The 14,675-nt window shown below is 48.4% G+C and overlaps 1 protein-coding gene across 1 annotated transcript; it reads right to left on the reverse strand.

Moving 5' to 3' along the window:
- On the reverse strand, nucleotides 1-10,401 carry LOC102093709 (tetraspanin-36). The gene is made up of 7 exons (XM_065044643.1): nucleotides 10,241-10,401; nucleotides 4,481-4,672; nucleotides 4,240-4,314; nucleotides 3,990-4,085; nucleotides 3,634-3,786; nucleotides 1,941-2,024; nucleotides 1-1,494 (listed from the first exon to the last, which is right to left on the reverse strand). The coding sequence occupies exons 1-7, from the start codon at nucleotides 10,298-10,300 to the stop codon at nucleotides 1,408-1,410; spliced, it is 747 nt and encodes a 248-aa protein (XP_064900715.1). The 5' UTR covers nucleotides 10,301-10,401; the 3' UTR covers nucleotides 1-1,407.
- Nucleotides 10,402-14,675: the final 4,274 nt, after the last annotated feature.

Raw genomic sequence — 14,675 nt, forward strand, 5'->3', positions numbered from 1 at the left:
TTAATTACCCATAGAAATTCAGTTTATTACAGCATTCAATAAAAGACAAAGCCCTCGATAAAAATTAAGTCGCTTTTCAACATATACATACTTATAATGGTGCATCTATAGAACATCATCATCACCCATGGCGTCTTACTCTGGGGGGGACTGCCCTGCATGGCTCCTCCCCGCACAAAACACCCCACAGCTTTTATTAGTTATCCATATAAATTCAGTTTATTTCGACATTCAGTAAAAGACAAAGCCCTCTATAAAAATTAAGTCGCTTTTCAACATATACATACTCATATAGAACATAATAATCACCCATTGCTTTTTACTCTGGGGAGGAAAGTATAAATAAACAGCTTATCTTAACCTAAACTCCTTTGTTTTATTCCTAATTAACTACAAATATGAGTATTTATTGCTAAGGATTAACTGCTTATCTCTCCAAATAAAAATATAAGCAAAACTCTGCTGCTTGTCCACAATTCCCTAACAGGGAATAGCTCGTAGTTCCCTCCTTCCCCAACCTTAAAAACAACCCCAAAACCCCTAAAGAACTGAGAAACAGATTGACACACAAATGTGTTAAAAAAGGACCAAGAAGGCCATCCAAGAAGTGACTTCGAGCAGAACTTCAAGGAGAAATTAAAAGAGCAAATAAGGAGTCGCGTGACTCCGCCAGACAGCAAATTATTGCAATTCCTCGGTACAAAAATGCGTCGTCTTTGTATTTTTAGGGGTGAAAAGTGGTGAAAGGGGCAGGGATGGCGGCATCGAGTCTACACAACCACATGAACCAACATGTCCTGTGATTCGCATCTTCTCAATAACCTTTGCAATTTGTATGTTAAATGAAGAGATATAGCCTGTTGACTAGACGAACTATGAAAGCATCAATAAAAGGAAAAGAAATCAAAAGCCATTTTTAATGTCAAATAATAATAATTTTTAAAAAATAATACCAAGAGAGGTGTCCCGAGCCCAAATGCTCAACACATACATCCCCTCCTAGCCTGGCGTTGTTCACATTTGCTAAGTGCTTTAAAAAACAACTCAAATACACATTTCTAGACTTTAAACCAGGTTGTCCTGCGCTGACCACCTCTGTGGTAAACTAAATTACAACATATGACCAGAAGGAGAACGCAAAATCAAACCATCAGCTATAGAGAAAACATCTTCTAACTCCCCACGCTTACAAACAATATTTGAACATATTGAATATCTATTGAATTCAAAAGGTTTTTCTTCTGCGTGTTTTGAGGGCCACACGCAAGGAACTTTCCCAAGTCAATACACATTCTTTCCGTTTCACGTACATAAAATACTTAGCAAGAAGGTCATAAATTGTCCTCTAGCGTTCATCTTTACGAGTCTATATTATCAGGAAGCAAAAAGTGTGATGTTTGTGTTTTATTAGGCGAATACGCCCGAGTAAAGCGGCTGATACCCAGTGTCTTCTCTCTTGCAGGTCAGCACGCAGACGCTCAGCATGGCGAAGAACTGAAAGAGAGCGTAAGACATTTAGTTTCGCTGTATTTTATGTTTCAATCATCGGATTTAACGTTATCTAAGACGATATCTGGGCAGATTTTGGCTTCTACACTGAGTTCAGGAATGGGATGTTAAATAGCAATGGCTCACCTTACAGCCACACTTTTATAATCAAATAAAAACCACTTTGCTGATATTAAAGGGTTGAAATAGTCAACAAAGAACAGGTTACAAATCTTGGGAGCAGGTAGAGCGAACAATGACAAAGCACCAGGTTAAAATATACGGGTCAAAACCTTCACAAAGCTGCGTCGGTGTTTCATCGATGCGCCAATTGCGAGTTTTTCATCAGGGCTTTTCAACTCACAACATGATCCAGTTTCCATTCAGTCTTCTAAGTCATAAATAGGTTTTGTTCCTTGTCATATTTCCATGAGGGAAGAGAGATTTTTTACCTTGACAATGGCAAAGCCCAGGATGACAAGCATAGCGTAGCTGATAACGCTCTGCAGCCCCAACTCCACCTCCGCTGCACAGCCCTGCCGGGAAAGAAATGGGTGAAAACTCATCCAAAGATGTAATTCAGCTGGACATTTTGGGCTTTTAGCTCCCTTGTAAGACCTGTCTAACCAACCACTGCAGATTTGAGGGCTTCCATTCTTGCCACAGCTCACGCTTTGGCCTTGTCATGTTGCTTTTGTAGCAACATAGAATATTTTGGGTTGGAAGGGACGTTCCCAGCTCCCCCAGTGCCCCCCCTGCCATGAGCAGGAACATCTTCACCAGCTCAGGTTGCTCAGAGCCCCGTCCAGCCTGGCCTGGGATGTCTCCAGGGATGGTTCATCCACCACATCTCTGGCCAACCTGGGCCAGGCTCTCACCACCCTCAGGGACAACAATTCCTTCCTCATGTCTAACATGAAACATGAAGGAATTATTAGTACAGATAAGACCCAACATCCAGACTGGTCCCCCTTTCATCACCTAGGAGCTTTTAGAGAATAACATGAGAATCGCAGACTGTCAGGGACTGGGAGGGACTTGGAAAGCTCACCCAGTGCAATCCCCCCATGGAGCAGGAACACCCAGATGAGGTTACACAGGAAGGTGTCCAGGCGGGTTGGAATGTCTGCACAGAAGGAGACTCCACAACCCCCTGGGCAGCCTGGGCCAGGCTCTGCCACCCTCACCGGGAACAAGTTGCTTCTCAAATTTAAGTGGAACCTCCTGTGTTCCAGTTTGTACCCATTACCCCTTGTCCTGTCACTGGTTGTCACCCAGAAGAGCCTGGCTCCATCCTCCTGACACTCCCCCTTTAGATATCTGTAACCATGAATGAGTCCCCCCTCAGTGTCCTCTTGTCCAGCTCCAGAGCCCCAGCTCCCTCAGCCTTTCCTCACACGGGAGATGCTCCACTCCCTCCAGCATCTTGGTGGCTGCGCTGGACTCTCTCCAGCAGTTCCCTGTCCTGCTGGAACTGAGGGGCCACAGCTGGACACAAGATTCCAGGTGTGGTCTCCCCAGGGCAGAGCAGAGGGGCAGGAGAACCTCTCGGACCTACTGACCACCCCCTTCTAACCCACCCCAGGTACCATTGGCTTCCTGGCCACAAGGGCCCAGTGCTGGCTCATGGTCACCCTGCTGTCCCCAGCACCCCCAGGTCCCTTTCCCCTACGCTGCTCTCTAATAGCTCATTCCCCAACTTACACTGAACCTGGGGTTGTTCTGCCCAGATTCAAGACTCTACCCTTGCCCTTGTTCTATTTCATTACATTTTCCCGCCCAACTCTCCAGCCTGTCCAGGTCTCTGATGGCAGCACAGCCTCTGGCGTGTCACCACTCCTCCCAGCTTGGTGTCACCAGCAAACTTGCTGACAGTCACTCTATTCCCTCGGCCAAATCACTGATGAATATCTTGAACAATCCCGGCCCCAGCACTGCCCCTGAGGCACTGCACTAGATCCAGGCCTCAACTGGACTCTGCCCATTGACCACGACTCTCTGGCTTCTTCCCTTCAGCCAGGTCACACTCCACCTCACCACCTGATCATCCAGACCACAAGGAAGGACGTTAGCTAGAGGAAAACTATGGCGAGAAAAGAGTTTGGGGACAAATCCCAACTGTGGAACCGTGTCCTTTATCCTCACCCGCGTTTCGAGGTCCTGGGGCTGATCCAGACTCCCTGTGCAGTTCTTCACGTCTTGCCTGCAGCAGCTCAGAGGGACACTGTTGTTACGGGTGACATTAAACCAGGTCGTGGTTGTCCAGTCACTGTAGTTCTTTACACCACAACAATGAAGCTGCCAGACACAGGACAGTTACGGGGATGTATGGATATAGATGAACACGAATGCTAATTAATGTTAAATCTCTCTTTGGCAAGCTGAGCTTCAATTGCTACGGAGAATCAGATGCTAAACGCTGCTGTAGAGCTGAATTCTGCGGTTAGGACGCAATTATTCCTTTCTAAATAATTCTGAGAACAATTTAAGCATTTTCTTACCTGTTCTTGCAAGTAATCCACAACAGTAGACTCCGGATTTTTCCCATCATACTTGTTGAAGACTGAGCGCATGGTGCCTTGCACATCACTTTTTACCTATTTGGAAAGGGAAAAAATAGACATATTGTTTTAATGTGGTTGCAGGATAGGGGACAAAGCCCCCAAAAACCTGCATATATTCAAATGCTCTAATAATGCAGATCTATTCTTTACTTTCAGGTTTCTACAGAGCTGCTAATTCTTTGCTTACCTTTTCCCTATAAACAAATCCCAGGACAAAAGCGGATATTTCTGCAATAAAGATAACCAGGATAATGGCCAAGAACTGAAATGAAAAGAAAAAGACTGTAAAGAATGAATCAACTGCTTGTTGAGCTCAAAGACGTGACCTGGAGGCCCGAAGTTATCGAACCCTTTTAAAAATCATTCTACAAGTTGAGATTCGGGCTTCACAGAACTAAACAGGGCGAAGAAGGCCGAGCAACGCTCACCAGCCCCAGGCCGACGCGCGACTCCCGGAACGTGGCGCAACAGCCGATCAACCCGATGACGAACATGACGACGGCGACGCAAAGGATGATGACGGCCGGCAACACGGCATACTTGTCCTGCAGAAAGTTGTTGTAGCTCTTGTAGGTGTTAATGACGTAGCCCCCAACGTAGCTGAGACCGGCTGCTGCTGCCTGAAATGCAAACGAGAGAGTTATTAGTTAAGCGTCCGCCCGGGAAAGTCAATACGGAGCTGTTTGGATCGGTGCGATTCATATTTTAACTTTAGGAGTAATGACTATAGCATGCAAAGATCTAGAAGGAAAAAAGGGGCACCTAAACTAGTTGCTCATCCAAAGTGTAACACAAAATTCACATCCCGTTAATCACTTTTCTACTAACGAAGCACTGATTTAGCTAAGCTGAAACACTGTGCTGCCATCAGAGACCTGGACAGGCTGGAGAGTTGGGTGGGAAAATGTAATGAAATAGAACAAGGGCAAGTGTAGAGTCTTGAATGTGGGCAGAACAACCCCAGGTTCCAGTGTAAGTTGGGGAATGACCAGGGGGCCCTTAAACAGGCAGAACAGATAATTTTCCCTCCTCCCACCACATCTAAATACAAGATGGTAAAAGAGCCAAACTAGCATGGAAATTAAAAGGCGGCGTTTGTCGCTTTGAGATTTCGGGAGGTTTTTTTAAGGTTTCTCCCAGAATCCTCCAGTTTCAGTGTGTTGATTTGATCATTTGGACCATTAATGTGGACCAGTATATCATATATATATATAAAGCCACACTGGAAGAACTATAAATATCCACACAAACACGTTCTGAACCATTCCCTTCTAGTTCTTCATGAGACAAGCAGCTCATGGAGGGGTTTTGAGTTCATTTTAAGGCTTGTTTCACCAGTATCTTTGCAGAGCAGTGATTTAAATCAGAGCACCCAATATAAAACCTGATGCTGTTTCGCCTGCAGAAAATACTCCACGTATTTAATTCTTTGTGTACGAAACCCAACATTTTAATGACTTTCCAACTGCTGCTTAAATTTAGCCCATGAGGACCATGGAGGTCCTGGACTCGACCACGAGCATCCCCCAAAATCAGGACAACGCTTGCTCAGCGCTTCCCATCCCACTTCCCACATTCCTTTTCCTGCCCTGGGCTTAAAACTTTCCCGGTTGGGAGGGACCTCCTGGCGTCGGCTTCGTTTCCTACCCTATTTACAGTGTCCATTTCTCCAAATGATAAATCAATGAGTGTGATGCGGCTTTGTGTGACCCTCCTTACAGGGGCAGTATGAGGTCACCAAAGAACAGAAGGGTTGAGGTGGGAAGGAATCTGGAGATCATCTGTTCGAACCACCAAGAGCACGTCCAGATGGCTTCTGAATGTCGACGTTCAGAAGGAACCTCTAATGTTCCAATTTCATCGAATCATGGAATAATTTAGGTTGGAAGGGAGCTCTAAAGGTCACCTCGTCCAACCCCTTCATGTCTTCACCAGCTCAGGTTGCTCAGAGCCTTGGGATGTCTCCAGGATGGAGCATCCACCACCGCTCAAGTTCGTGCTCATTGACTGGTCTTGGTGCCACTGAGAAGAACCTGGGTCCATCCTCCTGCCGCCCCCACCTCAGGTATTTATCTACATCTGTGGCGGGTGCACTCAACCCCCCAGCCAAACCAGAGCAGTTTGGTTCAGGCTCCAGAGGAGGGAAAAGCCTGAGCTGTCACCAGACCCAGAACTTCTTTTAGGAAACACACAGCGACATGGAACAGGAAATGAACCCCAGTAACTTGTGGGCACAGGGAGACTCGTGCAGACTTTTCCTACTATCTTGAAACCACAGTCTCCTCATGGGAAATCCAGAGGTGGGACACAACTCTACTGAGCCTCCAGAGCCGTGGGAGACTCTTCAAAGTAGATTATATCAAAATACAGGGCATGTTCCAGCTTGTTTTCAAGTCTTGTTGAATAAATGTTTTATTTAGTTGTCTGAGCACGCCCCCAAATAAAAGGCACAGACTGTAAGAGCTCGCGGCAAATGTCAACCAAGCGCCGGTGGATTTATCGGCCGCCGCCAAGTTGGTTTTGATCTGAAGAGCCGGTTCAGACACAAAACACCCTCTAGTTCAATATTTGCCTTCAGAACCACCCCGGTTCCTCATTAAGCCATTCCTGGCTCGGCCACCGCATCCTGCGACTTCCACCTCATGACCTACAAACCAAAGAGCGAAAAGTTCACTTAGCGAACGCTAAAACCTGGGAAAACGTCTCGGAGCTGGAAACTGCCTATAATCTGCCCCAAAATACGGCTCATCGCACAGCTGAAAGGGAAGGGCCGGGGTTGGTTTGTGCTCCTGCCATAAGGAAAAGCGCAGGTGCGAGACTCATGAAGAGACCGAAATCCATAACTTGACCACCCAACAGGTCTTTTCCCAGCTTTGGGGACACCCAGACTAAGGTTGTTCCCCAGAAACGGGCCAGAAAGGGTCAAGTTTCTCACCCCGTATCTGCACCAGCATCTGAGCGCTTCCCCTTTTCCGACCACGCGGCGCTGATATCTTAGTTTTATTTTTATCCGTGTGACCGTTACACACACAGCAAAGTTCATTTTCCTGAAAGTCGCTTGATTTCTGCTTCCTGCTTTTGGGCAGAATAGCTTAAAATCAGGAGGAGCTTCCAATACACACAGGAAACCACTATTAAGGTTGAAAACAAGTAGTTTTTGGTCTTGGATGCACCAAGGGCACAGGAGACAGATTAAGCACCAACCACACAAATAGTCCAGGATGTGACGATGTGTTTAACAGCAAGTCACTTCACAAGACATTACCACTAATATTGGTGTCTCCTCCAACCCTTCCACTCTTATTTTAGGAATTAAACCACCATCCCATCATCATCCAGACCAGGCCAACACCCATTTAGCAAAATAACCACATATTTGGACCTAATCAGTAGGTGCTAAAAGCAAAATTAGAGGTGGGCAGATCTCCCACAGCTGGAAGCACCACCCTGGGTACCTCTGTAGTTAAAACAGCTTCAATCAATTTGTTTGGGGGGCTACACCAAGGGGAAGTCGTGCTTGACCAACCTCATTGACTTTTATGAGGACATAACAAGATGGATGGATGAGCAGAGCGGTGGACGTGGTCTACCTTGACTTGAGTGAGGCATTTGACACAGTGTCCCACAGCATCCTCAGCGCTGAACTGAGGGAGTGCGGTCTGGATGAGCGGGGAGTGAGGTGGAGTGTGACCTGGCTGAAGGGAAGAAGCCAGAGAGTCGTGGTCAATGGGCAGAGTCCAGGTGAGGCCTGGATCTAGTGCAGTGCCTCAGGGGCAGTGCTGGGGCCGGGATTGTTCAAGATATTCATCAGTGATTTGGCCGAGGGAATAGAGTGACTGTCAGCAAGTTTGCTGGTGACACCAAGCTGGGAGGAGTGGTGACACGCCAGAGGCTGTGCTGCCATCAGAGACCTGGACAGGCTGGAGAGTTGGGCGGGAAAATGTAATGAAATAGAACAAGGGCAAGTGGAGAGTCTTGAATCTGGGCAGAACAACCCCAGGTTCAGTGTAAGTTTGGGAATGACCTATTAGAGAGCAGCGTAGGGGAAAGGGACCTGGGGGTGCTGGGGACAGCAGGGTGACCATGAGCCAGCACTGGGCCCTTGTGGCCAGGAAGCCAATGGTACCTGGGGTGGGTTAGAAGGGGGTGGTCAGTAGGTCCGAGAGGTTCTCCTGCCCCTCTGCTCTGCCCTGGGGAGACCACACCTGGAATCTTGTGTCCAGTTGTGGCCCCTCAGTTCCAGCAGGACAGGGAACTGCTGGAGAGAGTCCAGCGCAGCCACCAAGATGCTGGAGGGAGTGGAGCATCTCCCGTGTGAGGAAAGGCTGAGGGAGCTGGGGCTCTGGAGCTGGACAAGAGGACACTGAGGGGGGACTCATTCATGTTTACAGATATCTAAAGGGGAAGTGTCAGGAGGATGGAGCCAGGCTCTTCTGGGTGACAACCAGTGACAGGACAAGGGGCAATGGGTTCAAACTGGAACACAAAAGGTTCCACTTAAATTTGAGAAGAAACTTGTTCCTGGTGAGGGTGGCAGAGCCTGGCCCAGGCTGCCCAGGGGGTTGTGGAGTCTCCTTCTGTGCAGACATTCCAACCCGCCTGGACACCTTCCTGTGTAACCTCATCTGGGTGTTCCTGCTCCATGGGGGGATTGCACTGCATGAGCTTGCCAGGGCCCTTCAACCCCTGACACTCTGGGATTGTTAGAAATGGTCTGAAAGAAAATTAATCCAGTTCTTCCTTCCCCACCCTCTCCAAACCTGATTTCCAGGTTCTGCGGTTCTACTGCAGGAATGCGATTACTGCACGTAATGGTGGCGGCAGCGTCTAAACGCCACGGGCTTCAGAGCTGAATTGCTCTTCCTGGGGTAAAAATACGAAGGGTTGGTCTGGGTCACCCCAATTTTAGAGGTTATAGATGTGTGGAAGGATAATTACTGATAGTCCATAGATCCAGAGGACTGAATGGCTTCAATCATGATTAGCGAGTTCCTCCACAGCAGAAGGTCCCAGAAACAATTCCAAGAGGATATAAAGCTGTTAAGGTTTTAGAAGCCAAGAAATGATGCTGATCCGAAGCACGATGAGCTAAAGCTCAGGGGATTTCCACATGCAAATAGTGGGATGCTCCAATGTCTCCCTGCGAGTATTTAAGAATAAAAGCAACCGCACACCATATATAAATGGGGAGATCACATTACTCGACATGCAGCAGCAAACACAGCGATACAAGTCACCTCAGATACACCCAGAAATAAATTCAGCAATAAAACGTGCTATAAAGAAACATGGGGCTGGAACTGGGTGAGCTCCTCGCTCCAACCAGCAGCACGGCCCTTATTTACAAAACAAGGCGCAACACCCCACGAGACCTCAGGGTTTAATTGAAGCAATATTATAGTTGTTTTTTATTTTCTTTCCACGTAGCTGCTTTGTGGGAAACCTGTTTTTCCCCTTGAATTCCTCCTCGCTTTACAAGGTTCTCTCCCTTCCCCACGGCGAAGCCGAGCGATGGGGGCCGAGGGTTCTCAACCCTCATCCTCAGGCTGTCACCGGCACGTTCAAAACTACGTGACCGATTCGGTCCCTTCTACAAGAGCAGCACACGAGTCCCTGGGTGGTGATGGGGGGATTAAGCACATTTCCCCATGCAGGAGAAAAACCCCCAAAATTAGGGAATACTGGAATAATCGCATCTTTTTCCACGCTGTCACCATCATGTCATGAACCTCCCATCCCAAACCCTTCAAACCGAAGGCTAAAAAGTACACAACCCCACCCTCTTTTTTTTTTCTTGTTTAAATAGTCGTAAATAATTACTCAGGAAGCGATTTGGAAAGGCGTATTTGTCGCTAAATATAGTTGGAACAAAATTCTCGGCCATTTTCCAACTACACCTCACCCCAAAGCGGGAGGGCGGCCCCTCAGGAACTTTTAAAAGCTCGCAACTTTTTGTTCTTTAAAAATGCGTATGTAGGGTTTCCCTACAGAAATAAGTTCCCTACGCACTTGTAGATTAAATAAATCGATTAACTACGCACTGGTGGATTAAATTAATCGATTAACTCTGGCGATGTTGGTTGCGAACGCAGTCACGTCCCTCAGAACCGTCCCCTCGCACCCAACACCCGCGGCCGCCCCACAACCCACCCGGGTCCCCCCCAAAATAAACCCCCCAGTCTCGGTACCCAGAACGAGAGGCTGAGCAGCAGCAACACAGTCTTGGAGGTGATCACGCCACAGTCCATATCGTGACAGAAAAGCAACGATTCTGCGACACAACGAGCAGGAACCGGCCGTGAGGCCCGTGTGGAGCCGCCCCCGGGCCCGCCCGCCCCGGCCCTTCCCGCCCACGGGGCGGCGGCCATGGAGGAACTTCTCCCGTCAGCAAATATTGTTCACTTCAGGATGTTTTTTTGCTTTGTTTGCTTAGTTTTTGATCGTTTTGTTTTTTTTTCCTCTGAGTGTCTCCCATCACTCCTCAACTTTCCTGCTTTGGCACGGCGTGGTGCCCGTTTTTCCACAGCTACAAGGAGGGTTTGGACACCCCAAAATACGTCCTGGCCGCCAAAATAAAACAAATAAAAAGATATAAGAATTGGAGGAATGAATTTAACAGCAGAGTCAATTAAACTGTTAAGCGGCATTCTTTATTTTAGCAGCGATGCAGATCATTCTCCATAAGTGCTCCAAAGACCAGTCGCTCTTGCGTTTTATATTCACATAATTTTCCAGATCTGATTTTCTCCTATTGAGCCCCATTTTTCTTGACGGGCTTAAAACTGGGTTTAAACAGGACATCGCTGACTCACTTCCAGCTCGCTCCACATCTATTTGTGCCGCTTCCGAGCCAGCTCGTCCCCATCCGCTTCTCCCCGTCGCTCCCTCGTCCCTTCTGCTCCACGTCGCATTTTTCAGCCTTTCCCCCCAAATCCTCCACATTTCAATTCTCTATTTTTAATCCTCTGCTTTCTTACTGAATTAAAACCCGGGAGAATTTGGTGAATTCTGATTTCTATGTTTTCTTTGTATCATAAGCCTTACATGCAGTTCACAGAATCACACAGAATGGACTGGCTTGGAAAAGACCTCAGAGATCATCCAGTCCAACCCTTGGTCCAACTCCAGTCCATTGACTAGATCATGGCACTAAGTGCCATGGCCAAGCTCAGTTTAAAAACCTCCAGGGCCGGTGAGTCCAGCACCTCCCTGGGCAGCCATTCCAATGCCTGACCACTCTCTCTGCAGAGAATTGCTGTCTAATCTCCAGCCTAAATTTAAGCCCATGGCCCCTTGTCCTATTGCTGACTGCCTGGGAGAAGAGACCAAGCCCCACCTGGCTAGAACTGCCCTTCAGGTAGTTCTAGAGAGTGCTGAGCTCAGCTCTAAGCCTCCTCTTCTCCAGACTAAACAAGCCCAGCTCCCTCAGCCTCTCCCCATAGGGCTTGTGTTCCAGTCCCTTCCCCAGTCTTGTTGCTCTTCTCTGCACCCGCTCCAGCACTTCAATCTCTTTCCTGAGCTGAGGGGCCCAGAACTGAACACAACACTCCAGGTGTGGCCTCCCCAATGCAGAGCACAGGGGAAGGATCACTGCCCTTGTCCTGCTGACCACGCTGGTTTGGATCCAGGACAGGATCCCATTGGCCTTCTTGGCCACCTGGGCACACTGGTGGCTCCTGTTGAGCTTCCTGTCCATGAGTCCCCCCAGGTCCCTTTCTGCCTGACTGCTCTCCAGCCACTCTGTGCCCAGCCTGGAGCGCTGCAGGGGTTGTTGTGGCCAAAGGGCAGCACCCGCCACTTGGCCTTGTTGAACTTCATCCCCACCTCACATCCCTCCCAAAAAACTCACCGAGAACAGCTCTGAGATGACCGAAAACATTTTAATAGTTATTAAAGATAAAAGCCATCGTTTGATTGCCATCAATTTGCACAAAAGCGCTGTGTAACCGTCCCTTTCCTCACCCTCCCCTTGATTCTAACCCTTTATTCCTGCTTTCCTGCCCAACTTGCCGCATGTTTGGTGACCCGTGGTGCCACGGGGACAGCAAATCACTCTCCCATGATCGGCACGTGGGGGTGACACAGAAGCGCTTTTCACGGCGGACGATCTTATTTCTCAGAATCGCTTGGATCTTTTGTGATACCTCATGAAAATAACAGGAAGGCGAGTTTACAGCCAACTTTTTAGCAGAAAATATTGAAATAATCTTTTACGGAGCTCCCAAAATTAGCAAAAAGTATGAAAAACTACACACTTTCAGTTCCTCTTTAATATTAGCAGAGTTACACAGTTCTTGCCCCTGTGAACAAATGTGTTGCCCAGCAACAAATACTCTCTCATTTTTACGGTGGGGAAATTGTTGCTGCGTGAAGTTGAATTAGGAAGTTGCCACCGCAGCCATTTCAGCTCCATCGCCTCCGATATCCCGGGAGGGGAATTCTGGTGACATCCAGGTGGTGAGCGAGGACATCCCGGTGGGACAAAGTGATGACACCCACGTTGGATCTTATCATCTGCGTTCCCTTCTTTTGTGGTTTCGCTTTGAAGGTTGAGAGAAGGAAATGAAGAGATTAACTCCTCTACTTGCCCGTGGGTGTGGAGAGCAGCTGATTTTCTCTCCTGTTTCTGTCTGTGCCGCGGGCGGGAAAGGTCTCTGATCTATGTACTTCTACACCTAAGCCACAACGACCAAGCAGGAGTCATGTTGATCCCACCAAACGTCACCCCGGCCCATCAGCCGCCTCCTTTATTCCCTTTGAAGATTCCCTGTTTTCTTTTCAGCTCCTAATATTTGAACGTTGACCGGCTCCATCTCCAAAGTACCTAAAAGACATCAAAATGATTTCCCTAAATATTTTGAAGATTACCTGGAAGGGTTAGAAGGGAGCGTGACCAGAGGAAACCTCGGGGAATTCAGAACTGCTGATGTCTCAAAGCTTTAAGGAAAGTTTTGTGTTATTCTGAGACGTGGGGATGCCTGTGGTTCCCTTAAAAGCAGTTAATTTTCCTTCTGGAAGAAGAAGTTGAAAGTTCCTTTGTACAAAGAAAAGGGGGAATTGTTCATCGGTTGATAACCGATGCAAAGAGCAGAAAGGCCCAACTGTCCTGGGTGGACTTTCCCACATCTCTGGTTTCCCAAATTGCTTTAAATCATCACGAGGTGCCGTTCTTCCCTCTTCTCGCCCCCAGAACTTCCCTCGCGCCGCCATTCGTGTTCGTGCAGCTGAGCCAAGGCGGATGGAACCCGAGGAGCCACGTCGCGCCGTCCTTAGGGTTTAACCACATGAGCCGCATCTTTGTGCCGAGGAGAGAAAGGAGAGGCGGCTCCGGCTCTTTCTGTGACTGGCCGGGCTTGTTTAAAGCAGCTTAAAACCTCAGCGCACATCTAAAACTCTGACTTGTGTGCAGTTGTGGTCACCTGAGTGTAAAACAAGTGTTTTTATCCTGGCAAGATCCTTAGAGAGAGGTTTCAGGAACAAGAATGCAAGACACACCATAGATATCCCACATATATCCCCCCAGTGAGGAAACCCTGAAGAAAAGCGCCGCAACCAGAGTTCCCTTTTAAGAAGATCTGTCTCTTCATCTAATATTAACGTCTCAAGACATCCATGATACTTTTAGACTAAAATTAGCTTTTCCAGGAGCTAACTGCTCATCAGCCAAGTCCTGACTATCTGCCAGAACGCAAAGCTCTTATCACCTTCCGAGCTTCAGCGACATCTTTTTCCTGTGACTTCTTTGCGGGCAATGAACTTGACGCCACCACGGATCCACAGATAACGTTTTATTTCCTATTTATCTACAGGGTGAGCAGCTCTGGGCCGTGTCTGCCGGCAGGACACGGACCACAGGAGGTTCTTACCAGGGCTTGTCCTGAGCTGTGGGGTTCACACAGCGACCACCAACATGAAGCTCAGATCTTCCTTTTATGTGCTTATTAACTCAAAACGTTGTCACTCTTGTAGCCGTCTGTGCCAGGCTCTGCTCCCACTAGATGCCACCAGCACCTCACAGCGAGGTGATGTTACATTAAGGGATGTCAGGGGTGATGTGTCACACTTGGAGGGCCAGGTGGCCAAAAAGGCCACCAGCATCCTGGCTGGTACCAGCACTGGTGTGGCCAGCAGGCCCAGGGCAGCGACCGTCCCTGTGCTGGGACCTGGGGAGGACAAACCATGAATTCTGGGGGCAGTTTTGGGAGCGCAAAATGGCGGCACCAGAATCACCTCAGGGATCAAAATGGCGGCACCAGAATCACCTCAGGGGTCAAAATGGCAGCACCAGGGGCACCAGAATCACCTCAGGGTTTAAAATGGTGTCCAGAGGGGTGGTGGGATCACCTCCCAAGAAAGGCCTTGAGGTGCTGGAGCGAGTGGAGAGAAGGGAACGGAGCTGGGGAAGGGGCTGGAGCACAAGTGTGATGGGAGCGGCTGAGGGACCTGGGGGGTTCAGCTGGAGAACAGAAGCTGAGGGGAAACAAGATGGAGTCACCATCCCTGGAGGGGCTGGAAATACACAGAGATGAGGTTCTCAGGGACATGGGGCAGTGCCGGGGGTGGGTTAATGGTCGGACTCGATTATCTTGAGGTTCTCCATGGTTCTGTGACTCCACAACCCAC

Source organism: Columba livia, chromosome W, assembly GCF_036013475.1.
Source record: "Columba livia isolate bColLiv1 breed racing homer chromosome W, bColLiv1.pat.W.v2, whole genome shotgun sequence".
Classification (NCBI taxonomy): Eukaryota; Metazoa; Chordata; class Aves; order Columbiformes; family Columbidae; genus Columba; species Columba livia.